We start from the raw sequence: 27,158 nt of genomic DNA on the forward strand, positions 1-27,158 counted from the left end.
ATTAGAGGGCTGGAATATTACTTAAGGCAGACATAATGATGAAATGGCTAAAATAATCATTGTTGTAAACATTGTTCAGTTGTGACCTTATAGACTAGAAAAAGACAAACCTTTACTCTGTATAAGTAGATATAATATGTATATGTCTAATTATGAATACTTTTCCACAGATAAAGTCCTAAATAATATCTAAAGGGTTCCCACATGTTGTCATACACATAATTTCAAAACTTTCCCATGACTTTCAAGGAACCACAATACTTTTTTCCCCCCTAGCTCCACTTGCCTAGCATTTTTCAAACATGTCAGATTCAAACTCTATTCAAACAGAATTTCAGCAAGAAATCAAGCTATGTGGGGAGAAAGGAGAAAATGTATATAACAGTAAATAAATTGTCACACACTGACTGATATTAGAGCTACATTACATCATCAGCTACAGGAAATAAATTAGTAATTATGTTACATTACATGTAAAGTTATCCATGAAAGATTACTGACAACATGCAAATTCATTAATTTTCCAAAACTTATGATGATTTTTAGTAATTCCACAATTCTCCAGGCCTGGAAAATGTGAATGGGAAATTCCAAGACTTTTCCAGGTTTTCCATGAAACCCTGGATCTTGTTTCATGATAATATATCACCTCATAAAGCAATAATTTGGTCACACAAAATTCTAATTTTCACTTGACCAGCAGGTGGCAGCAAATACCTGTCAGTGAGGCCACTGCAGTGTCAACAGCTTTCCAGAATGAATTATCCAAAAAATCCAACACCCAAATGCAAAATTTGTATTTTAAGTATATTCAAATATTGCAGTCGTCCCAATGACCACAAAAATTAATTAAACTTATGATAATTTATGTAGGTATATACTGTTGGAAAATGAATATATAACACACACAGGGCTATAACATTGTTTTAAATGTGTTAAATAAATGTTAAGTTCAGTTTGTATTGAATAAGAGGTGCTTTATTAGCAAGCTTAATCTTTCTGTTTGATAACACTTAAGGCACATTACCTTTTTCTATTAGAAGCTAAAACATGATACATCAGACACGTTTTGAAGCTTTCGCTGAAAATATAAAACAATGAAATCACAACAGAAAGAGAAAAGCACTAAATATGCATAGATTATAATTACCAGTACTGTGCTGAGTTTCTACTGTGACTGCATGTTTAATACTGATATATATATTTATGAGGTCAGTTTCCTGAACAGAGATGAAAACTGGATGAAGTCAATGATCATATCACTGGGGAAAAAAAACACCCTTAGTTTAGGATCAACGGTTACTTTGCTAATTTAAATATGGAAGGCAAAGTGACCAAAACTAACTGGCATTATGGCAGACCACAATCAATGCACACAAATATCATGAGTGATAACACTAGAACAAAACAACCAACTCTACAATGAGACAACTTTTTAGTTATCACAATATTTCAGATTGATACCTAAAGGTAAAAAAAACAGCTAAGGTTCAAAAAAGTTTATAACGTACGCACTTTGGCACTACACTGAGTAAAATAACTAAATTTTAGGTCTTTGAGTATAAGGCATTAATATAAGCGAGTGCATAGGGAAGCATGTGCAACACTTATCCTGATATATTGTTTAAGTGGCATATTGGCAGCAGCTTTAAAGCTATTTGGCTATATGTATATAGTTATGCTACTGCCAGTGCTGCAGCCATTGTACTGAGGATGTAAATATCTTGTAAGAGGGGAGGTATATATACATACATACGCCCTATGTAATATACTTAGTTACACCAGTTTCCCATGCATTTATTGAGGACTTTTACTTTTGGAACCTGATGCTAGAGCCATCAAACAGGCATAAAAATTAACTTTGATAATGCATAAAAAACAGCAACAGGTTTGTTCACAACCAGTGCAGTGTTTCAATGAGAAATGTTTTTCCTATTTATTCTGTTTCAGTAAGTGCAACAGAAATAATAAATGTATATTTTAAGTGCAATTCCCCATGCATTATTCTTTAAAAAATGATGGAATGATTTTTAAATTGTAGTAGCGCTGATAAACAGCTAACAACAGGCTGATAAATAGGTTATCTGCCAAAAGCAAGATCTATTTTGGCACTTTAAAAAACACAGGTTGGTCAAAAGAGTGGAGTGCTTATGTGCAATGTATTGTGGGGTTGTTGTCTTTGGCTAAGCTGAGCTACATGCCGGTGTTTCGTTAAGCTGGTGAAATAAAAAAAGGGCTAAGCTAGTGAAGTGTACAAATGACATTTGTCTAATTTGTAATGAGATTAAGTCGCTTTTTATCTGTGAGAGATGAATTGGTCTATGCTTAGTTTCTTCCCTGTGGTATCAGATGGTCCCTTCCGGGTTTGGTGCAGGATTTTGTGCAGGGTCAGAGTTGGGAGGAGTCAGCTTCGTGGTATTGAAAAAGTTCACCACCTGAGCTGGAACTTCTGCCAAAACACTCTTTGCCAGGGCTTCTCGAGGAGCCTGAGGTGAGAAAGGAAGAGTTTTAAAAAAAAAGTAGAAAACTGATTGCAATACTGATTCAATTTAAAAAATGGAGCATGAATAAGAAGGAAGACGTCATGCACATGCAGACAGTTTAAAGGAAAATTCCACTTTTTGCATTTTAATAGTCTTTGCTTTTTACTTTATTTCGGTGTTTCTCATGGTGCCACTTTTTCTTGCAACTTCCAGAGGAGTCGCTAGTACTTGTTGCATTTATAGATATAGTGAGCAACAATGTCATTGGCAATTATATCAACAATAGTGTTTCCTCATTAATGGTCTGGCTTCAACCAGATTTATCTTTTAAATAGCTATGACAGATTGTTGACCAATGATGGACTATGAAGTGCTAAAAACAAAAGATGAACCTGCACAAACTGTTGTTGATACTGTGCTCATTGTGGTATGCAAACTTTTGTTTACAAACCAGCCATAGCGACAATATTTTGATGTGGCGCAAGTTCAGAAAGAAGCCTTAAATCAGGTGATTTGCACCAGATTAGGAGATTTACTGCAAATATGAAAGTTTATGACAATATCATGCTTTTATTGTAGTTGTGCTGCAAAGATCTATAAATTATGTTGTCTACATTTTGCTAGAAAGGATTTGTTTTAGTAATCTAAAGAGGAGTTTTCCCTTTTATGTAAATAGAAATATGTTTGTTAGACCAGCCACCAATGCTTCAGATCCTCAGACAGAAAGTACAACAGAATTTATTGTACTATCTCTCTCACTCAGCACTGATGTTGGAGCAAAACACAGTTGTAAAAGTTGAAATGAAGATTTTGAGGGAGGCAATGACTACATGGGATGATTCATGCCATGATCAAACGAGGCAGTTAGTCATGTAGGCCAAGGAAAGGTTAGGATCGCGGTAGGTTTTATGACTGAAAATTTTGTGCTACCCCTAAGAAGAATTGGGATCGTTGGGAGGCTTCAGTTTGAATGAACTGAAGAAGGAGGCAACTTGCTGAGGTAACTCGGCCAAAACACTTTGGGCAAGAGCCTGGCTGGGTGCCTGAAAAGAGATGAATACACAAGGCGCACACACCTAGGTGAGATCTAAGGTAATGGGCTGGGAATCCCTGGTGTCGAATGGGGACACTGCTATACTGTTTATGGATTTGTAATTTTGAAGCCAGCTGAAATCAAGATGTCGCAGTGAAATGCTTAGAAAAAAGCTTGAAATGCATGCAGTTTTTAGAGAAATAAACTGGATTTTAAAAAAATGAAATTCCACAAAACACCATTCACATATCTGACATAAAGTAATCAGAAATAAAGAGCTGTCTTATGTATTCAGTGACTTACATTTTGAAACTGCCTGAATGGCACAAACTGCACAATGTCTCGCATGGCAGCCTGGCCCGTCTGAGAGCGCAGACATCCGTCGTCTCCATCCAGGAACTCCATGGCGCTGAAGTCTGCCCCCCCAACTCCAACAATGATGATCGACATGGGCAGTCGAGAGGCGTTGACGATGGCGCTGCGTGTGTCATCCATGTCTGTGATCACTCCGTCAGTGATGATCAGCAGGACAAAGTATTGCTTTGGAAGAAAAGCAACAACAGGAAATAGATCGGTTATACATTGCTGAACTGCCTGCAAGTTTTGATAAACTCAAATTAATCTTACACTGTAGTTTAACTTGTCCAAGGTGTACTTGATTTCAAATCAAATCAATATTTGTTAGTTTTCCTCCAAGTAACTAGCTGCTGTCAGTGGGCGTTATTCACCTGCAATAAGAGCAATGAGATGCATGGAATGTAGGAGGGTGAGTCACACCGCCAGATAATATTTTTAAACTGACTGTCATTTATTCAACACCAGTGGTGTAATGCAATGTGTAATGTGCTGTATCTTTACTTTACTGGAGTTTTATATTTCTTTCAACTTTTACTTCACTACATTTCATAAATAAAATGTATACTTTTGATCTGATGCATTTCCCATAAAAATGTATCATCATTACTACAAAATAAAATTGGAAAGTTTGGCAATCAGTGGTTAATAAATCAAGTATGAGCAAGTGCAAACAAGTGCTCTTAGAGCCGCAGTGACGATTTCCAGTGAAGTCCAGGCAGCATGTCAAATCACGTGCTGAGTGCCAGTAACTACATGAATAGAATTTCACTCAATGATGAGACCGACTTTATGATGGAAACAGAAAGTCCCACAGCAGAGAGGACGAGTCGTGTACAAGGAATTAAATATTTGTGACAGGTGCTCCACTGCAGAGAGTCAGCCCTGGAGCTCAAAGGTTTTCTTTAAATCCTTTAAGTTGTGAAGAAGGATGTGTACATGTTAAGAAAAAATAAACCTCATACTTTTTCCATACTTGAGAACTTAAGTTAAGTTAATACTAAAAAAACAACAACATGAGACTTTTACTCATGTAATAACCTAATCGTTGAATTTAACTTCAACCAAAGTCATTTTCTGGAACGATATCTGTACTTTAACTCAAATGTGGCTTTCAGGTACGTTGTCCACCACTGTTGAGTACTGACATTACTTCCCACTTAAGAATTTAACTTTACCTTCACAGAGATCCAGATATAAGCATCTAAAAATAGCTTGAACAGGCAACCACACTGGTATTATCCTTACACCCCTGTTGCTCTGCTTTAAGCTTTTATCAAATCATCTTGCCCTATTGCCAAAATGATGCGTTAAGAATCAGGAAATTAGTACTGACAGGCTTTCTTTCCCAAACTGCCCAATGTGGCTAAATGTTTACTGCAAATATAAACAATTTGTGCTACAGACAGCAGCAGTGAGAGGGTAAAAAATTGATAATAAACTTTTACACAAGACTTTCAGCAAAATACTGATGAACTGGGAGGAGTGCAAATTCTTTTTTGCGGTTCAATTTGGGTTGGTGAACTACTTAATCTGTTAAATATAGAGTCTCAGAGTATCTATGAGAGCCCGCAGTCACATTACTGGTGAACAGATAGATACTCACTGATGCAGTAGTCTGCTGGAGGGCTTGCTTTGCAAAGCAGGCTACGTGGTTGATGATAGGGGAGAAGTTGGTGGGACCGTAGAGTTTGACCTGTGGCAGACACACCCTGTATGCTTCCACCACACCCTCAACACCTACACGCACACAGTCAGGATCACACTTTTATCAATAAAGTGCGACTAACATGTCAGAAGATCTGTGTAAGCTTAACAACAGTGCAATGATTTGTAAACATACCTGCACAAAAGGGATTTGACGGGTTGAAATTGAGAGGAAACTCATGAGAAACCTGTTTAGTGAAACAAATATCAGTTCCTGTGCCAAACCACCACATGACTTTTCAACTTGATTCATACAGCATGCAAACAGCAGTCTTGTCTTTTGTATGCATTCACAATTTCAGATTTAAATGTAAAGCTTACCTGCCATGTGGGAGGAATTTGGGCTCCAAAGCCGAAAGCAGGAAACATCTTGTCACTGCACAAGGGGGATAAAGTTAGTACTTGAGTTAGCAAATACAGTTAGATTCGTGATTTAACCCTTAGAAACTTGAGCAAATCGGCTTGATTTACTTCAAAAACATGCAAAGAAGGCAATGAGCAATGAAAGAACAATAACCTAAAAATTAGGTGAAACAATGACTGGAAAATTAGTTAAAAAAAACAAACAAAAAAACAACAACAATAAGGAAATGACTTGGAAAAAAGGCTTAAAAATGATAATTTTGTAACATAATTTCAAATGTGAAATTATAGTTATTATAATTATAATTTCCTACCCCCATAAATTTTTCCTAACTTTAAATACTTTTCAAAACTTAGTGATTTATTGCACTTTGTTGAACATTTCAACAAGTTGCTCGCTGCCTCTTTCCCCATGTTTGTTTTTTTTTTTAATTCTACAATTTGCTAAGGGTAGATATATATAATTAAAACAAATAAAATATAATATTGTACCATAATGTAATTGGGAATATTGTTTTCCCCTTGCTTTTTTTCCCCCTTTAAATTTTTGAAGGATTTTTGAAGGAAAACGACCAATTCGCTGAGGGATCAAAGGTTTAAATACTTGTGAAAGACATCTGAAAGCAGCACAAGAAGAGTGATGCTGCTTCAGGTTTCAAAATGTTTATTGCAAACTTTTCCAGCCATAGCTTGTACAAAGAAATGCTACCTTGTAAATAAGTTAAATTTCATCCATCCTTCTGTCGTCAGTGCCTTCCAAATCGTTTTCAAAATAATAGCAACGAATGTGGAACTTAAGTATTTCTTCTGAAAAAAAAATGATAATACTATGTATGAAGTTCTGAATGTACAGTACTATACTGTGTCATATATACCTGTCATAGTCCTGGATGACATTGCCCACAGACCAGATAGCGGTGAGGTACTCATTAACACCCTGAGGACTGATGTAATGCAGAGACTGAGGAGACTTCGGATCCCCGTTGGAGCCTGTGAAGTCAATGGCGACCTGCCAAAAACAATCAAGGAGACATACAGACAATACATGGAAACAGATGCTGATATCATCGCCCTCGGTAATCCAATTAAATTAAATGAATGAAAAGAGGCATTCATAAAGACGACAAAACCTACGGTGAAGTTGAGCTGACAGCCTCCCATTATATAATCCAGGAAGGTATACTCCTTCACCACCTAAAACACAAACACATCCGTACTATAGAGGAGTACTGGAGCACATGGAATCTCAGATCTAAACCACTACTTAAATCCAAGGATTTATCACACAAATACCCCTTTCCATCAAATAAGCTCTGGTTCTTGAACTGGTTCTGCTCAGAGTTCTTAAAACCTCGCTGCTATGTTGCGTTATCAAAGATATGTAATTAATGGAGGTGCTGCACAATGCACAACAAAAATAACCAGCAGCGGCAAAATCGCTGAGTACATTAATTAGAAACTTTGGACTTCACGTCAAGGAAAACACCAATTTATTTTGGTCAAATGCTCTCAGCTGTTTAAAGTTAGGTTTGGGCAGCAGAACGGAACTGGAACCATGTTGGTGGAAAAGGGGTAAAAATGAACACGTTCAATATATAAAAACAAACAAAAACATAAAACAGTACAACACCTGGCATAGCTTCACGCTCACAACACCAGAGTTCTTGTAGCCTTTCTTCTTCTGCTTCTTTTTACTGTTGATACATTCAAACTCTGCCTGAGGGCAAAACACAACAACAGCAAGGATGTCAATGCCAGAAGATCATAAAACTGAGGTAGTGTGTTGGGAACTTTCACTTTGCTCGGAACTAGTCTCACTCTTTGCTAGAGTACTTTATAATGGGGTTTTGACCATCAACAAAAGTTACAGTAACAAAAAATCAAAGTAGAATGAGGAGCCTAAAGCTGGATGAGACTGTTAAAATTTTGAAATACTGGTTGTTTCATCCAAACAAAGTAATCACACACACACACACACACACACACACACACACACACACACACACACACACACACACACACACACACACACACACACACACACACACACACAAACATACCGGAGATGTCCGTGATGCTTGTTGGAAGCGTGTCATTGTGGTCTCAAAGATTCCAATAAGGTCATGTGAGCCATCGTTGTCATAGTCATAACACTCAACCTGTAAGCAGGTAAAAACAGTGATGTGGCAGAAAAGCAAACTGTTCCATTTACACACGGAGGAAAAAAAACAAAACTAAAGGGTCCATTCACCAAAACTAGAAAAAAAATTATTCACAGCAAAATGCATTAGTCAAAGTAGCTGAGATGCTTCAAAATCCCCTATACCTCTGATGAATCAGTCTGGAGACAGTTCCAACAAATCTCAAACTATTAACACGGCAGTGAGAAACGTTTTTTTTTCTGTAATTTGCATGAAGTGACCCTTTAAGTTCATTAAAAGCCAGATGAAGAAAACAGAAAAGGCAAAAACATGCAAAAGTGAGATTCCAGACGCAAGTCTGTAATGCTAATGTACTGGACAGACGCTGACAGTATAATGAAGAACAGCTGCACAAGAATGTGCAGATTGAGACAAATGCTTTCTTTCAAGGTGGGTGAAGAACTCTTGAAGGGCCGAGGCGGACACCTTACTCAGGTGACGTCATGTATTTTTCCCTAATCTACTCCATTCACACACTTTATCCATTAAAAGATGGTAAGATGAAAAAAGACACACACCGTGACGCGCTGGGCAACTCACATGTACTGTATGGTTGAATATCGCTTCCTTCCTGACATGTTTGCTTCAGAAGTTAAAAAAATATATATATATATAAGTCATCGAGCTAGTAATAAATACACTACAATCATGGTTTGATATATCTGAGAGAGTCAACATACTTTGCTATGTACAGCTTCAAGAAAGGTTGTATTATGTCATGCCATGAAAATTCAAAGTGCTGCTGAACCAAAAATGATCAATGCAATTACAGGTGCGAGCGGCAGCCTACAGAAACACATTCTTCAAGTGCAAGCAGTGAGTGTTAGAAAAGGTATTCAGGTTACCTTTATAGGTTTGTCCATGTCTCCTCCACAGAGAGACTGCAGGGGGATTCGAAAGGGCTTCCATGTTGGATTCAAGTTGTTGTTCACCACCTGAGGACCAAAAGAACAAAGGCTATACAGTTGCAGAAAACTAAATCAAGTGCAGATTCTTAAAGTCAAACTGGAACTACATTTAGTCATCCACTTTTCCTGTTAGAAATAATGTCAACATGTTCTTTAAATGTAACATTAATAGTCTTATTGTTCAAGCAACATTCACACAGCACTAAAAGAGACCAATAATCGCCAAGCTGGATTCTAACCAATGCCATTAGTAGCTGTAGGAAGAGGAGGGCGGACATGATTTTTTGTCTCATGTGCATCTTTCAGAATGTAATGACACTTTCAGCAAATACAATTTTTTTTGAGGGTTGAGGTTGGATTTTAGGGTAGATTTTAGTTGGAAAATGAATGTGGGTTGTTTACAGTCTGGGGATGTAGTGTTGTATAGCAGGCAGACTCAGTAAGAACATCTGCCTGATAGAACAATGACAGTAATACTTTATGCAAATATGGTTTGAAAATAATGATCGGATTGGCTGTTCTCTAATTCAATCACAGCCATAAATGTGACTTGTCTGGGCCTTCATTTATGACAACATTAGATTTACATTTACTCAAAAACATGAATTGGTCTCAGTGGTATGTCAGTGCAGATCTTGAGTGAGAGCACAGAAAGAGGGTTACAGAATCTACTGTTGCGAGGGGCACTTCTTTCAACACTATGACTTTCTTTGGTTAAACTGATGTGAGTGTTGCCCAACATGCATGTTATTGCAAAGGCCGCAGTGTAACACAGCCAAGACATCAGTGGTTCCTGTATTAAACTGGTACCTGTTCATACATAGTTTTCCCCCTTCTGGTAAAAGGGACGATTAGCCAGGACAGAAAATATTAATATTATAACACTTGCAATGTCATTTGCATTTACCTCAGTCCTGTGAGCCAGCTGCCATCCAGTTGCTGTTTGCTTGTAGAATTCCAAGTAAGGGTCAGATTTCCCAAAAAAATCCTATGAATGAATAAAGTCATGAAATACACCAATAAGTAAAACACACCTGAATATGTAAAAAAAATATATAACAGCATTTAATATTTCTAGAACATACCTTGTTATCTAGTTTCCTAGCTTCAACTTCAAAATTCACCACCCTGTTGTCTTTTATTTCTTCAGCACTGATCTACAGAAGAATAGAGGAAAAATTAATGACAAACAAAAAAACCAAACAACATTGCATCATTTCTCTCTTTCTCTCTCTGCCACTCACTGTGATGGTCCCTTTTCCTGCAGGGGTCTTGTTCTTCAAAACAAGTGGCCGGGTCAGTTTTTTACTGGACACAACCTAAGAATGAGTTCAAAAAACAGGTTTTTAACAAACACGAAGAAGCCACAGCAAAAACAGCACAATGAAGGAGCTCATCCTGCACAGTAGAAAAGTACAACACAGCAGCCTCCAGAGCACGAGGCAAAAGCATCCAAAACAACCGGGCAGAGTGAACATCTGGTGTCAGATTACACTGAGAGAGCCGACACAGCAACTGCTTATCAGACATGTTAACTCTTGTGCTGTAACAATAATATATCATTACATCACATGATGTGTCCTGCCACTGCTGCACCTGTCTCACTCACTTGACTGTCAGCGAGTTTATAATGAATCTTTATTCTGCTGAGAACTGGGAACCAACAATTTACAAATTCTGTTGAATTAAATTAAGGAATTTCAACTTTGAGCACATCATACAGCTAAATTCTCACATGTGGTTTTATTTATTGGCTTTCCAAGACAAAGGATGACAATTTACAAACATGTATCATGAATGCTAAATCACGTCCTCTCAGGGGAGGAGTAAAAAGCCTTACCTGTCCCAAAGTGCACTCCAGTTGCCCCAGGAAGTCATCGTCACTCAGGTCAATCGTTTGGTTGTCGATGTCATAAACCCCAAACTTCAGTTTCTGCACTATTTCGAAATAGTAATCGACGACAAACTTTTTTGCGAACTTTGGGGAGAGGCAATTCTGGACTTTCTCTGTGCGTCCCACCTGTTAGGAAAGGTTGGATTGCGTTGTTTTGGGTTTTTTTTTCTTTTTGCTACATGCACACATTTCAAGAGATCCACAAGTCCGTACAAAGCAATAAAAAGTAGAATGTATTGGCACACATGCACTGACGAAACAGGAAGTTGGTATGATTGTGACTGCTGCTTTACACAACACTGAATTTTCCATTTGGAAGTTAACGATTAACATCACTGAGATTTTCTCAGAGCAACAGCAACATAACTGCCGCACCTTGGTAAAATGCATTTTTTCCATATGGACAGATGACAGATTACAGGAAAAACCTTAATAAATGAGTGTGAATGACAGGATGACAATGCTTCCAGTCATAGGACAAGAGGGGTCCCAAAACTTTTTCGTGACTTTTCAAGGACCCATGACACTTTCTTTCCCTAGCCTCACTTGCTCAGCAGTCACTAGATCTCAACCACACTGAACGCATATGGGAGATTTTGGACTAATGCATTTAACTGCACTCTCCACATCCATCATTAAAACATTAAATGTTTGTTTGTTTATTTGTTTATTATTTAGCACATGTTAAAAGTCAACATTATTATTATCATAAAAATTGGAAATATGCAAGGAGGTCCTAAAAACCCTCAAGGGGATTGACAAGAGGACCACCCTAGATCAACATTAAAATTCATTAAAATGAGGGACTATCTTTGGAAAGAATTGTGTTCTCCAGTAGAGCTCCAGAGAGTGCCAAAGCATCAGATGCTGTTCTGGTGCCTTACTAAGACACTTTTTTATCAGCTGTAAATATGTAAGATCTCTGATAGGAAATTAATCGGGATCCAGCCAACCCACTGACCTCATAAAACTGGGAATCAGAGCTGCTCATAAACAGGGCACACATAGGATCGGACTTGGAGCCGATGTCTTTGTCCAGGAGATTGTCACAGGACACAGTCAGCTCCACCTTGGTTACACACTGCGCAGCCATGTCTGACTGGAGCTGGAGACACAACACAGGAAGAGAAGGATATTAACCTGAGCAAATTGGCCTGATTCCTTTCAACGTAAAAATTATTTCTTTAGTTCTCTCTTCTTTTTCAAGTATTTTTCTTGTCACATTTTAGTAATTTCTTGCCAAGTAGCTCGGTGCCTTTTTTTAATGTTCTCAAAATAAATCAAAACAATTTGCTCTTATTTCAAGGGTTTAAATGCAACACAAGAAAACCAACGTTAATATGGGTTTCAAAGGGTTAACATTACTGTGTGAACATAATATAATATGCTAGTAGAGATTTGTTTGCCCCGAAATGTGGACACCGGTTATTTTAATTGCGGTGTAATGAAAACACTGAGTGGAGTGTTTATGTTAACATACAATAATATGACAAAATTCAGTTATCATTTGTTAAAAAAAGACTTTGAGAGCTTTTCACTTACAAATACGAGCCTGTAACACAGTAACATTAAGTTACATACCCAACGTTAATGCTAGGATACAATCATCCAATTAAAAGTTTAGCTAACGTTAGCTGCAAACATACACAAAACCATGATGCCTCGCTGCAAAATGTTGTAATAAAACAGTGAAGCGAGTCTCATGGAAAATGTGACACATTAATCCGAGCACTAATTAAGTCCAGCCGGCGGGGAGAATAAAAGCTAATAGGTTACATTAAGAGAAAACACAACAACTACCGCTAACAAGCTAACTGAGCTAGTAAATACCGAATTAGCGAACTAGCTAGTTAGCTGCGGTGACTCCCGCGGACAATTTTTGTCTAATTTCATTTCAAACTTACCTTTCAATGTGTGGGAAGCGTTAAAAGACTCAAAAACAAAGTAGTATGTTGGGTGGTGCTAGCTGCTGAAAATTATCGTTGACGCTATGGCTTCAGAGGGTGGTGTCCCCCTTCCGAGGTCTACTCCCTCAACTCTGCTCAGGCAGACAAACTACAGCGGCCGCCGCCGCCCACCGAGAACACTTCCTACCGGATATGAGCTCATCGAGTCTCTTCACCGGAAGGCGTAAATTATTTTATATGATTTGAACATAGATTGTATATAATATTTTTATAAACATGCTATGGTCCTGGAACTGTCGTAAAATCCTAGAATCATCCTAAAATTCCACAAATGTCCTAAAATCCTAGAAATGTCCTAAAATATTAGAAACATCCTAAAACCCTGCAGTACAATGTGTACCACACAGTGTTAAATATGCACATGTGCACCTGTAGTCTTACTATGCTGCCATGTTTGAACTTTGAATTTGAATGCAAACTTGTTTATTTCATATTATTATGCTGACACAGTGGCTAGTAGAGGACAGGAGCACCAACTCAAGGGCTGTTTATGGAAATATGTTAAAGGGTTTTATATTGTTTGATGACAAGGGGCGCACTAATAATATAGATAATATCAGTTTTAATATCCAAAGTTATACCCTTGATTGTTCTTGTACCACAATAATTTCATGGCCATTTCTGACTACTGGAAGGGAAATTAACAACCATGATATTTAAACACATTCTGCTTGACTTCAACTAGTATTTCCAACTAGTATCAAGGCAGAGGAGATTCCTGAAGCATGGCTACATGTAAGGGAAGCACCACCTGTTTCAGTTTGAAAGAGACAACTATGAATACAGACAGATAAAAACAGCAGCGAAGTATGTTCATTTAGATGTCCAGTGTAAAAACAATTTGGTTGTGTGATAAAATTGGTTAGAAACATAAATCACTACTTTGATGAAAATTCATAGTATTTCTTTATTGTCATGAGATGAAGGCATTGGCAAACTTTAAAAAGATCTCTCAAATTATCTAAGAATTTTACATAAAAATACTGAAACAGAAGCTGGCTATAAATGTAGGTACAATATGATTTTTTTCTTGCATTGCTATGTTTAAATAAAAAATTCATAAAATCAAAGTCCATGACGAGATATGTATAATACGTAAGGCAATGCCACATAGATTGGTGCAAACGACTTATCTTAACAACAGATACACAAATACATTTGGTGAAATGTAGTAGGCCATTTTCATAACGGTCAGTACAGCGAGAAGTTTTAAATCCTCTTAAGACAAAGTAAAAATGTAATGAACATTAGCGTTAACATGCATTGTCAATAATTAATCACCTTAATGGAGTCTCGTTTAACACTCTTATGTCAAATCAAATATGGAACTGGATTTTAAAAAAACAAACTGGTTAAAGTAGAAAACAGCACCAAGGTCACATGTAATCCTTCTGTTGTGTAAAATCTACAAAAAGTATTAATAAAGGCAGACGTATTAATCCATTATGTATGGATTCTTTATGTAAACATCTCTGAATTGTATCTGATATAGCCAGTGCTTTGTCCAAGGCATATGATTTCAATGGATGTGTATGCTTCGTTTCGCAGGGAAACATGAACGCATAAAAACAAGCGGCCATTGTTATATGTTGCAACATGGAGATGATGGAGGAAATATTAGCATAATCATGAAGAGCACATTAAATACTCGAGCCCTTTCAAGTAGACATTCTGACAGACAAATGAGATGACTGTTAACCACCAGACTTCAAATCAAGTCACTCTGGTTTTAATGAATGCCCTAGATTGTGCAGATCAATTCAAAAAGAAATGATTCAAATTCTTAACAATCCTGGCTTGAAGGAACTGGCAGGTTTGCATTTCAGTGGAATTGTTCATCATATGATTACACGTGACAAATAAAAAAAACTGATTGACTGAACGTGTCCCATTAAATATCTACATTAAGCGCATGTTAAAAAATGTTAGAAAATGTTTGACAATGACTATGGCTTTGCAACATTAGTTCATAGTATTTACAAATCAAAACATGACAGACAGAGTGGATATTGCATACTGTCCCTCAGGACACATCACTTGGGGGTGCTGACGCTGAGAGGTCGGAGACAGGTGTGCCACTGTGCGGTGGCCTCAATTTCATTGTATTAAAGAAGCCCACCACCTGACCTGGGACTTCTGCCAAGACGCTCTGAGCAAGCATTTCTTGAGGACACTAAAGAGAAGGAAAAGAGACAGCGTTATGACTAGCTATAGCAACCACGTAAGACAAGCAGAGATAAGCAACAGGTGTCTGAATAATGCATGATGATTCAAATTTAATTATGATTAGATATGAGTGATTACTGTAGTATGTTGCATTTGAACAGTAGATTTTTAATACAAAGTAACTGGAGTATACAGTAGAGATGAAACGGTATAAGAATTCCATATCACAATCATTGTGACCAAAATTATAATTATCACAGTATTGTTGAAATGTGCTGAAAATGTCCAAAAAGTATTGATACACACACATAATTAATTTCCCAAAGGTTTATATTGAAAACCACAAATGAATTTAGCAGCACTTTTGTTTGCATATACATTAAAAGTCCAACATAGCCAAAACTTTATGCAAACATGAAGACCATATCAAATGTGCATCACATAAAATGCATCCTGTCGTTGAAATGGAGTGTCGGTGTCACTGTAGAAGAGGATGAGGGACTGTTAGCAACACTAGGTTTGCCTACTGAACACCCACTCTGTAAACAAGGGAACAGTAAAACAAACCCACACTGAAGACTGCATCCGCATGTGGGAGACTGATGCTAACTTTTGGTGATGCAAGACGGAGAGTGCCATTTCAAGGTGCCATAATCAAACACGTTTTTAATGATAATTAAAATTTTAAACGGTAATACTAGCCGTCAGAAATTTTATCACAAAACTGGTAACCGTTTCATCCCTTGTATACAAATAAAACACACATTAATATGCAAACAGAGTGATGTTTCCACACTGACAGTGGCAACACTCTACTGTTACACATCGCATCATACTGCCAGTCTTACAGTAACTGCTTACGTTAGAAGCTGTGGTTAGAATACGATTAATAAAAACTAGCCCAAGAATGCTCACTACAGACGTTCCTATGGTTATAGGCTAGGGGCTTGGCAGAAGCTTTGAAAAAAACTTGTAACTTCAAATAAAGTAAATATATCATTTAAAAAAGGCAGTTGAGCCGCCAAATATCCTGCAGTAATGACTTATGTTAACGGGTTCAATGTCTACATTAGTTACTGTACAGATTGAGGAGGGATCAATACAGGATAGTACTGCTCAGTATCGGGATATTTTTGCATGGCAATATTGTATCAATACGCATATGCAGAGTATTGATTTTCATAAGATGAACATTACTAATACAAATTAAACTTTTAGTAGCCTCCTTGAGTATTTCTAATTTAATTTCTTTTTATCTTATTTTTTTAATCTTTTTTTTCTTTTTTATTTTATGTTATATGAAATAAAGTTTTTCTATGGGGACGTAATTTGCAGATGACAAAGGCTAATAAATTGCACTATATCACAGTATATGTTATTGCAATACTGAGCATTGTAGCATGTTTGAATTTGCAATAACATTGAATTGTGGGGCCTCTGGTGATTCCCAACCATAGTACAGATTAAACAAGTGTAATGTAAACGTACATCACACAACATATAAATGGCATTGTCATGTATTCTGATCTTTTAACATTAAAGCAACAGTAGAAGTTAGCTATGGTCTCGCATAGAGTTCGATCACATGATCAATACTGCTATCAGAACTGAACACTAAATATAAGGCCAGGAGGAGGTTAGTTTATCTTATCACGAACACTGGAAACAGTATCTTATGTTTAACTTATATCTGCCAATTTATTTTCCTTCTTTTTAATCTAAAAATGCAGACTCAAGTCAAATTCCCAGACTTCTCATAAGATTTTTCACGTCGGGTTGGGTCAAGCCAAAGAAATCTCCAAGAATGAACCAAAAAGTTGAGTAAATTGAAAAAAGAAAAATAATCTCATTTTAACGGCGTATGTGCCGCCTTGTTTATACACTCTGTCAATGGAAGTGAACACAGCCATAAAGGTATGGTTTCCTGAAGCATAAAAGTCTGTTTACATTTCTGATTACTGCATGTACTTTCACTTTTGTATTTTAGAAAGCAGAATAAGGACAAAAGTCTTCATACACAAATATTTTCCAATACTATCTTTTCTTTTTTTCATACTTATCTGGACCTAGAAATATGATTCTTTTGACCTTCTTCATTCGTTTATACTTTTCCATATTGCGTAGGAACCCTGTGGCTGGTTTGTTTAATTCATATGAAAAAAACAAGGTTTAAAAACAACTTTTTGCAGTACATAGCTTTATGTGCCAGACTATTACATGGCTCTGAGCAGTTGCCAGGCAACCAGCGGAGACTCCAGAAAGTTTCTGCACATTGCAAAGAAATGGTTTTGCAGGTAATCCCCATGTAAGAGCATTCTTGAGTTAGAGATTTCAGCAGAGTCCACAGACCTACGTGATGACGTAATGAACAGTGTGTTCAAAATCATACAGCTTTGGATCAAATGTGGGGAAGAAAGAGGGGAATGAGGTTTGTGGGGTACTGGGGGTACTCCTACATTTCTAGGAAGGACTGGGATCGCTGGGGGGCTTCAGGCCAAATAAATTGAAGAAGGAGGTCACTTGGTCAGGCAACTCTGCCAGCACGCTTTGGGCAAGGGCTGCAGTGCCTGCCTGCAATTAGATGTTTAGACATCATGCATTATTTCAGGATTTTAAAGATTAAAGAAGCTTTGGTGGTGCATACCTGCAAAGACTTGACTTTATGATATGACTTACATTCTGGAACTGCCTGAAAGGCACAAACTGCACAATGTCCCGCATGGCAGCCTCGCCTTCAGCGGAGCGTAAAATTCCCTCGTCTCCATCCAGGAACTCCATGGCACTGAAGTCTGCCCCACCTACTCCAACAATGATGATTGACATGGGCAGTCGAGAGGCGTTGACAATGGCCCTGCGTGTCTCATCCATGTCTGTGATCACTCCATCAGTGATGATCAGCAGGACAAAGTATTGCTGTGAAACATCCACAAGAAAGGGAAACGACACAATAAATACAATGAATTACGAAGAAGTGCTTTTCACCTTCATTGATTAGTATTGTGTGGAAAAGAAGAGCTGATTGAGATTATGTTGCTCTTGTTCAGTGGCTGCTTCCAAACCGAAACTATGATAACAAATATTTACACAGTCACAGTTATACCATTTTGATTGATTTTAGACTTCCAGCAACTTACAGAAGCAGTTTCCTGCTGCACGGCTTGCCTGCCAAAATGGGCTACATGGTTGATGATTGGGGAAAAGTTTGTGGGACCGTAAAGCTTCACCTGGGGTAGACACTGCTGGTAGGCTTGGACCACACCCTCTATACCTGAAATGAACACACACGAGAACACAACTAAGTCTCATTTTACACATATTTCCATGTAATTGAGAATGATCAGGAATGGAGAGCACACTGCAACATGATGGTCAATCTCCGGGAACAGGGTCAAACTGCTGAGCATTTCACATATCTGGTAAAATGTTGAAACAAGCATTATGTTGAAAAAGTGACTGCTTATTTTCAGTGCAGTGTTTTATTGATACAGTGTTATTCTGAGGTTTTCCACACAGTCATATTTTTGTTGTGGCCTTCCATGATTAAAACATCTGTCGCCACAAACAGATTTTTTAATCAATATCAATATAATAATTTTCTGAAGCTGGACTGTTCATTAGGAGCACTATTGAATACTGTTTAGTTATTTATAGTGCCACACTGATTTGAAGCACAGAGCATACTCACGCAGGGACAGAAAAAAACTCAGAAAAAATGAAATAATGTGTTCTGCACACCGTATAATTACCTGCACAAAATGGATCTGATGGATTGAAGTTGATGGGAAACTCGTGGGAGACCTTCAAACACAAACAACTATTAATCTGCAGCCCACATCAACTATACATATATATATATATATATATATATATATATATATATGAACTTATAGCTAAGTTTTAACAAACACAAACAATTACCTTCCATGTAGGAGGGATCAGGGCTCCAAATCCCAAAGCAGGGAACAACTTGTCACTACAGGAAATGACGCAAAACAGGCGTGATTGTCAAAGTAAGTTTATATACACAAAGGATAAGACTACTGCCCTTTATAGACAGGGCGTATGCAACATTGCATGTGACTTTTTGTCATTGAGACATTCACAACTTTACATTAATATTTCTGGCATGAAAGGACATTTACTGAAAGAACTTAGGGCTCTGAATGCTCACCCCTTCCTCATATTGCAATATATTTTCACATCGATTCTATCGTTTTCCATTATCAGAAAGCTAATTCTGCTGCCTGTTTTATAATGCAGTAGTACACAAACATTGAATGGCAGGATGTTAGGTTGGGACTCTCATTTTTTTCAATTTGCATCAAGCTTTTAGCTTGAATTAATTTAGTAGTACATGCAGTAGAAGTGATTATTGAAAACATAACATGACGGTGCTGGTCTGGTTATCACTGTCATGGTGCAAGGGTTTTTTTGTTTGTTTTTTAAATTTCATTCTGTCAAGGGGTCACACCATGAGGGGAAAACAGTTTTTATAGACAGATATAGTCTAATTAAAAAAGATTTTGCGCCAAGAGACACATTACAGTGATATTTGAAGACAGTACAAGACATGCTTTTTGCTGTCTCTCTCTGCATGTTTAACTTGTACTGTTGTATTCTTTATTTTAATCTGACAACATTCAATTCAGGCTGAGGTGCCGACACAAAGCCTGACATTCGCTGCTGCTTTTGTTGTTGAAACATTTTTGCTATCAAACTCTTTTTTAATCTCAGTTATCCTCAATAGGTCTGTTTAACTAACTTGCTATAGGAGCCAAAAAACGTCCAACATGATGCTTTATGTATAACAATCTCTGTACCTGTCATAGTCCTGGATGACGTTTCCCACAGACCAGATAGCTGCCAGGTACTCATTATAGCCCTGAGGGTTGATGTAGTGGAGGGACTGAGGGGTGTTGGGATCCCCGTTTGAGCCTGTGAAATCAATAGCAATCTGTCCCGAGAGGATAAAAAGAAAGAGAATACGGAACAAAATCATGCTTTGACAACATCATAATAAATGTTTCCTGAGCAAAGTAAATACTCAATATACATGGTAATTTAAAAAAAAAATTGGGGACATTTTTTCCTTGTTTCCTCAAGGAATTATAAAAAGATTCAAGATTTCTAAAACAAAGTGTGTAATACTCACAGTGAAGTTAATCTGACAGCCACCCATGATGTAATCCAGGAAAGTGTACTCCTTCACTATCTGAAAATAAATATTGGTGACAGAAAATCATTTCACTGTTGTGAGTCTCTAGCAATACATATCTCTATTTGCAGCACTTTTCAAAGTGCTGCTCTGTGCTGTCAAATTGGTGACACTGTTTTTTCACTTGGTTGTGTCTATTTTCATGTGTTTTCTTAATCAGCAGAGGGCTGAGCTCTCAGGGCCACCTGAACATTTACTACACAAATAAAATAATTACTTCAGAAAGGAAAAAATGAAAATGCAGTACCTTGCATTTTTTTACAATGATAACACCAGAGTTTTTGTATCCTCTCTTCTTCTGTTTCTTCTTACTGTTGATGCATTCAAACTCGGCCTGAGAAGCACAAAAACACCACACAAGTGTCAGAAACAGCATTCATCTACAGATTCATCCACTTTTTTTAAAATGCCAGTCAAGCTTTATGAAATGCTTGAGAAAAACATGCGTGTTCATGCTGGAGGGAAATACCAACACTGGTACGTACACACGCAGAGACAAAGAGAGAGAGAGCGCTCACCGCATATGTCTGTGATCCTTGCTGTATTTGGGAGAGTGTGGTCTGAAAGGATCCAATGAAGTCGTGAGATCCGCTGCTGTTGTAGTCGTAACAATCTACCTGGAATACACAGACAGTTCGGATAAACAACAAAGATCCAGTCAGTTCTCATTAGCAAAGTATATTTTCATATTTAACTGACACACTATCAGTGTGTGAAAGCCAAAGCAGATGAGACAAAAGCATGCTTTGGGGTGACACTTCAAATGTAAGTTAACACCCTGACTTTGTGGACTCTGACAGCAACACACACACAAGTCCTCTAACTATCAAAAAAAAGGGGAAATGTCCCACTAACTCCTTTAGAGCAAGACATACAGATTATCTGCCTGTTTCTCTCTGTGTTGAGAAAACAGGCAAAAGACAAACAGATCTAGACACAGCATGGAGCAACCAGTAGGGATTAGACAAACTGTGATGCTACAGTCAGTCTACAGGATGAACAGCTAAGAAAACTAATGAATAACTAAAAAAGGGATCAATCTTAACGGAAAGCGTCTACTTTTTGGAAAATTGTCCCATTGGTTGACTTACCTGTTGATATATTATTAATATTTACCAATTAATTTAAATAATCATTATTAGGGGTCGCCAAAGTCTTGACCTGGCCAATTATCATCTGCATTTATATTATCATTGGAATTATAGTTATCTTTTTTTTGTTTATATATATATATACGATAGCCAGTAAATACATTAATTGAAAAATGCTCTACTATGGCTCTGATACAGCTGCATCAATGCCCAACCGACAGCACTATCTGATTAATTACACGTCACACCTATCAACACTGATGGATAGCGTGACAATCCTCTACACTGAAGTATGAAAAACTGACCAGTGTTTCTGCTGGTAACCTTCTGCAGTAAATAGCTGTAGTTACTGGTTTCTTGATTGCTGGTAGTCAGTACCATTTCTGATCATAACATATTGGTCAATCCCTTAACAATATGCTGAATGATTAAATGCCACAATCGCTAAAGAAAAATGTGTTACTTTTCATCATGTGACCTGAAGATTTATATATTTCATATACCTTAACTATGACAGAGGATTAGGGGCAAGGTAAAGAAAATAAATGTTAGATTTCGAGAATAAAGTCATAATATAACAAAATTAAAGTTGTAGTTTTGAAATTCAAGTCGTAATATTTTGAGAAAAAAAGTTAAAATATTTCCTGAATGAAGTCGTAATGTAACAAGAAAAAAATTGTAATTTTATGAGAATAAACTTGTAATATTACAGGCGAGAGCACAGTTCAAGAGGTAATCTCTTGAACTGTGTGTGGCACGGCAGGACACCAGGGACGGTGTTTGCCAACGAGGCTGCCTGTGCTCTCACCTGTTTCATAATTTACTGGCAATATGTTTATTTCCATGATATAATATTCCCTTTCTCTTAAAAATATTACTTTATTCTCATAAAATAAAAACTCTATTCTCGTAAAATTACAACTTTATTCTTGTATTATTGCAACTTTTTTCCTCATAACATTACAACTTTATTCTCAAAGTCTCAATTGTTTTCCCTCAATGCAGCCCTAAAACTCTGCTGTATTTACCATTAAAATAAACTTAAAACTTGATATTCACACGCATGCTTCATATCCGAAGTAAAAGGAGAAATTAACAAGTTCACCTTACATTTCCATCGTATCGTATTTTGTTATTAATGTAAATTGACATAAAACAAGCAGATTTAGCTGAATATCTTGTCTTGGACAATGTTCAACCAGGGACACAGGATTCTTGTTCTGATGATGCTTTCATCATCTAACAGGTAAGTTCACCAATGAGCCAAACTCAATTTTTTGCGCAGTCCCTTAAGATAAATAAAGGGGTGTCAAGGACTTTGACCTGTCCTGTCACAGACACTGCATCCTTCATGTGAAAAGCACTCATGGTGGAGACAGTAAACTCACTTGCACCGTAGAGCGGAAAGCATCTCTTCCTGACAAGTGTGCTTTTAAAGGGTTAGAGGGTGGAAACAAAAAACAGCATACATAAACTAATACTAAAATACATTTCCTTATCTGTACCAATATTATCAGACCTTTAAATACACACAAGACGCAATCAGTTAAACACAGACAGGGTTCCCGCTGCAGCCTTGAGCCAGGGTTTTCTCAATTTAACATGACAAAAGTTAAATGCTCAGAAGTTTTTTTGTCATTAATGTCCAAAACAAATAGTTTTGCCAAACCTTACAAGCAATTCAGAAAGGATAATCTATCACTCAGTAAGGAGCTGACATCAGTAAATAGTGTGTTAAAAACTCTTACATTCTTCGAAAAGTTCCAGTCACCATTTCATATGAATGTACTGGAGTAAATCCAGGATGAGACAAGAGGGATTGCTAAAATTCCTCCCAATGGCAACCCTTCATTTAAAGACATGCAGCGTGAAATAAGACAGACAGAAGCAAAAGGCTTCCCCGTCGTCAGGCGCAATGAATTACAATCGTAATGCATTACAGTCAGTGTGTGATTGTGTTTGTACCTTTATAGATTTCTCCACGTCGCCTCCACAGAGTGACTGCAGCGGGATTCGGAATGGTTTCCATACTGGGTTTAGGGTGTTTTTCATCACCTGGATAACAGAACAGATTACAAACCACTCTGACAGCTGAAAATCATTAACTGTATAAACTCCATACTGTCAATACCCATTCTAGTTGTTACTTAACTTGCCCATGAACAGCCAAAGAATACGTGGATAAGATAGCATGCAACACTATGAGTACATCAGTACCTCTGTCCTGTGACAGAGCTGCCATCCAGTTGCTGTCTGCTTGTAGAATTCCAGGAAAGGGTCAGACTTGCCAAAGAAATCCTTGAAATAAATGAGAAAGTACTGTGTATCTGAGTCGAATAAAGTACTTACTACTACTTAGTGTGCAGAAATACAAGTGCAGAATATTTTTCTATTCATAAAATCTCCAGTAGCAAAGACTATAATAATATTTCAATTCTTTTTGTAGAAGCAGTAGGGTCTACAATATATGATATTTTTAAATTCCTAAAAAAAATAATCCAAATGTACTGTTTACCTTTTTATCCAGTTTTCTACCCGCAGCTTCAAATTCCACCACCCTGTTGTCTGTTCTTTCTTCAGCACATATCTGCAGCGAGGAAAACATGTACACTTTGAATCATACATCCTTAAATGCACCAAATGTCACTGCCAGTCTCAATAAAAGCGGCTCACAGTGATAGTTCCTCTCCCTGCTGGTCTCTTGTCCTTCATGACAAGTGGTCTTGTTAGTTTCTTTGAGGACACAACCTGGAGAGAAAAACACTTTTGTGAACCACATCTATTACTGGAAATACAACAGCTCCAACACCATTTCAGATGATGATTTTACTTTACATTACAAAAAAGAAAAGGACTAATATGCATTGTTTTTTCATGCTTAATCCCTCATAAATACAAAAATAAATAATAACAAATAGGTTATTTGTGCTGATGTATGGCTTTTTGTAATAGGCAGAGAAGGCTAACCTGTCCCAAGGTACACTCTAGTTCTCCCAGGAAGTCAGCATCTTTTAGACTGTGGTTTTCGCTGTCAATGTCGTACACCTCAAATTTCAGCTTCTGTACCATCTCAAAGTAGTAGTCGATGACAAAAGTCTTGGAAAACTTGGGATCAAGGCAGTTCTTGATTACCTCTGTCCGTCCAATCTGCAGATACATATTGCAAAAAAAAGGACTTATTTGTTTATAGTTTCTGTAAGAGACACTTTTGACTCATAGCAGCCAGGCACTGACATTTCCAAAGAGACATTAAATTTAGCTGGGGTAACTCACACAAAAATGTATCCCAATACTGGAACTACTTAAAATTATTGGGGCTGATGATAAATTTGACCTTGTAACCTACTTACCTCACACCACTGAGATCCTGAGGTGTTCATGAGAAGCACACACAGAGGGTCAGACTTTGAGAACGTATCCATGTCGAGCAGATGCTCGCAGGAGACATTCAGTGCCACCTTGGTCACACAAGCAGGGACCGTTGGGGCTCCTACTGCTGCCATCACAGCCTGGAGGACACACTCACTCACACACAAACTGAGGAACAGAATCACAGAACACAAAACAGGAGGGAACATTTAATATACTATGTCAGTGGTCATAATTATAACTCATATAATTATAACTGAGCAATGACTTTGGACCCTATGAAACTTGATCAAGTGACTGGCTTATGAATAAGGTCCCTGAAGCATGTTCTGACCTTGTTAAGTCTGTCATTTCCTTTAATGCTCCTGATTCATGGAGTCAAACTATGCAAAAGTTTGAACAAATGATCACAAACCACTGTTTAGGGATGCATATTTTCATCTTTGTTGTCATTTTGCGTTTTGTAACGTTACATTTCCTGTTGTGAAACTTTTTAGACTTGTCTGTCACTTTAAACAATGGCCACCCCGGTGCACTTTCCGAGTTTAAATAAAGATTTGACTTAAACTGAGAGCTGCATCTGTCTTTTGTGAAACACATGCCCCTTTTCTCTGTTTATTAAGCAGACGCTAACATTGTATACTTGTCCAGTTTAGCTCTCTCGATCATGTACGATAACTCACAGATCTCAATGCACAGTCTGACAGCTGACACGCCCAGATGGATATGGTCGGTGCCTATAGCGAGGACCGAGCAAACACGCCAAACTGCATTCAAAAATCATGTTATACACAGTTTATTAATAGAAAGGTACAGCGTACTGATTTAAGAGAGATCTGATGATTCGTTAGGATCCTTTTTGGACATTCGGCTGAAACATTATATCCTTCTAGCCTTTTTATTTTCAGTAAAATGTAGGATTTGTAAGCGTGGTGCCACACAGTGGGGAGGTTTCGGGGCTATCAGTGGATGACGTCGTCTCACGGTGCTAACCTTAGCAGGCACCTTTATTAGATACATGTCGAGTCAAAGTAAAACATTCGCAGTTTTTCAGTTTTTAAAGTGGTCTGTCCTTGACGTACGTTAACATACCATTAGTTAATTCACGCAACTTTCGTGGAAGGAAAACTAACGGACCAAGCTGTGGGAGCTACATAACGTTACTAAACGTTAGCTAACGTTACAGCGACCGTCCAGAAAGAGAACTCGTTCACGTTTGTTGGGTGTTTACTAGATAACGCGTAACGGCAACTGACTAGTATCTAACGTAAGCGGACGGGTCGACGCCTGAAAAGATTTCTAACATACCTAACATAACGTTCAGTAACGTAGCTTCGACAGTTTACGTTACTATTTCAGTCCTTTGAGTAGTAACGTTAGCTAACTAAACATTTATATTAATATTTATGGTGACAGCAAAAAAAGACGCAACGTAAGAGTCTTTATTTTACGCCTTACCTCCGTAGATGAAAGTGCTGTGTGGTTTGGTTTATAGCAGGAACAGAGGAGCTGGCTCGCGCTGCAGTGGGCGGTGCCCAGTGCGCTCGTTTTGCGTTAAAGGGGCACCCGTCAGCCGGAGTGCAAAACAAAGAAAAGCTGGAACAACAAATGGTGAAATGCTATAAGCACTCGGTTCATAAACTGGTCACAAATGCAAACAAACAAGTTTAATGAAATATTAATGATTTAAAGAGACTTCGGGTGGTTACACGCTTGGACAGTCATTCAGTGACAGAATCTCTAGCCTCGATGTCATGGAGGCTTCAGCCAGCATTTTGTCAAAGCTGTGACAGTCTGACAAAAAGGCATGGAGATAGATGTGTGTTATTATTGGCGATCAGTGTGTTAATGTGTAATCTGTGAATATAAAATTGCTTTTACAAATACAAAAAAAAACAACTTGCAAATGTGAAACACATCGGCTAACACGAATTCCACAAATTTAAAAAAAAAAAAACTGTAAATACATTAAATGAACAAATAAAAGCATTTTGAGTATTTTCTTAACATTAACAACTGTCAAACAGTTGTTTGTGAATCTAGTTTTCACTTCTGAATTACAATTTAGGCACAATGAATCTTTTTTTAAAATGTGTGGAATTTTTGTATTCACAGATGTGTTTTGTGTGAAAAAATATTTTTATGAGTTTACAAATAATGCTTATATTTGAGGAAGTTGCTTTACTTTTACAGATTACACATTTGCAGAACAATTGTCAAACTACGCACACAAATAATACTGACACTAAATGTTCTCCATAAAAAGGGAACATCAACAGAACATAAATATGCAACATAGATTGGACTTGGACATTTATGGACACAACGGCCAGATTCAGACATTCAAAGTGTGAAATCAAGAGTTACTTTTGTTATTTATCTTTAAGGCTGTCTTCCTGCCCGCCAT

The 27,158-nt window shown here is 37.5% G+C and overlaps 2 protein-coding genes across 4 annotated transcripts; both read right to left on the reverse strand.

The window, feature by feature from the left end:
• Positions 1-956: 956 nt before the first annotated feature.
• On the reverse strand, positions 957-13,006 carry LOC121960447 (copine-3-like). 2 transcript variants are annotated; one of them, XM_042510131.2, is made up of 17 exons: positions 12,848-13,006; positions 11,905-12,048; positions 10,890-11,069; positions 10,294-10,368; positions 10,135-10,206; positions 9,957-10,037; positions 8,987-9,076; positions 8,001-8,099; positions 7,571-7,657; positions 7,075-7,134; positions 6,816-6,949; positions 5,899-5,953; positions 5,714-5,765; positions 5,477-5,610; positions 3,820-4,056; positions 3,414-3,526; positions 2,346-2,486 (listed from the first exon to the last, which is right to left on the reverse strand). In XM_042510131.2, exons 2-16 carry the CDS (start codon positions 12,034-12,036, stop codon positions 3,416-3,418), a joined length of 1,599 nt encoding a protein of 532 aa, XP_042366065.1. In that variant the 5' UTR covers positions 12,037-12,048; positions 12,848-13,006; the 3' UTR covers positions 2,346-2,486; positions 3,414-3,415. The 2 variants fall into 2 exon arrangements, with proteins under 2 accessions (XP_042366064.1, XP_042366065.1); XM_042510130.2 differs by lacking the exon at positions 3,414-3,526 and having other exon boundaries at positions 957-2,486.
• Positions 13,007-13,792: 786 nt separating this feature from the next.
• Positions 13,793-26,337, reverse strand: LOC121960573 (copine-3-like). 2 transcript variants are annotated; one of them, XM_088071830.1, is made up of 17 exons: positions 26,210-26,337; positions 24,733-24,919; positions 24,350-24,529; positions 24,056-24,130; positions 23,898-23,969; positions 23,600-23,680; positions 23,348-23,437; positions 20,810-20,908; positions 20,539-20,625; positions 20,229-20,288; positions 19,897-20,030; positions 18,995-19,049; positions 18,823-18,874; positions 18,211-18,344; positions 17,753-17,989; positions 17,533-17,647; positions 14,946-15,083 (listed from the first exon to the last, which is right to left on the reverse strand). In XM_088071830.1, exons 2-16 carry the CDS (start codon positions 24,883-24,885, stop codon positions 17,537-17,539), a joined length of 1,620 nt encoding a protein of 539 aa, XP_087927956.1. In that variant the 5' UTR covers positions 24,886-24,919; positions 26,210-26,337; the 3' UTR covers positions 14,946-15,083; positions 17,533-17,536. The 2 variants fall into 2 exon arrangements, with proteins under 2 accessions (XP_042366288.1, XP_087927956.1); XM_042510354.2 differs by lacking the exon at positions 17,533-17,647 and having other exon boundaries at positions 13,793-15,083.
• Positions 26,338-27,158: the final 821 nt, after the last annotated feature.

Source organism: Plectropomus leopardus, chromosome 21 (genome assembly GCF_026936395.1).
Source record: "Plectropomus leopardus strain MGB_pleo_1.0 chromosome 21, ASM2693639v1, whole genome shotgun sequence".
In the NCBI taxonomy this organism is placed as follows: domain Eukaryota; kingdom Metazoa; phylum Chordata; class Actinopteri; order Perciformes; family Serranidae; genus Plectropomus; species Plectropomus leopardus.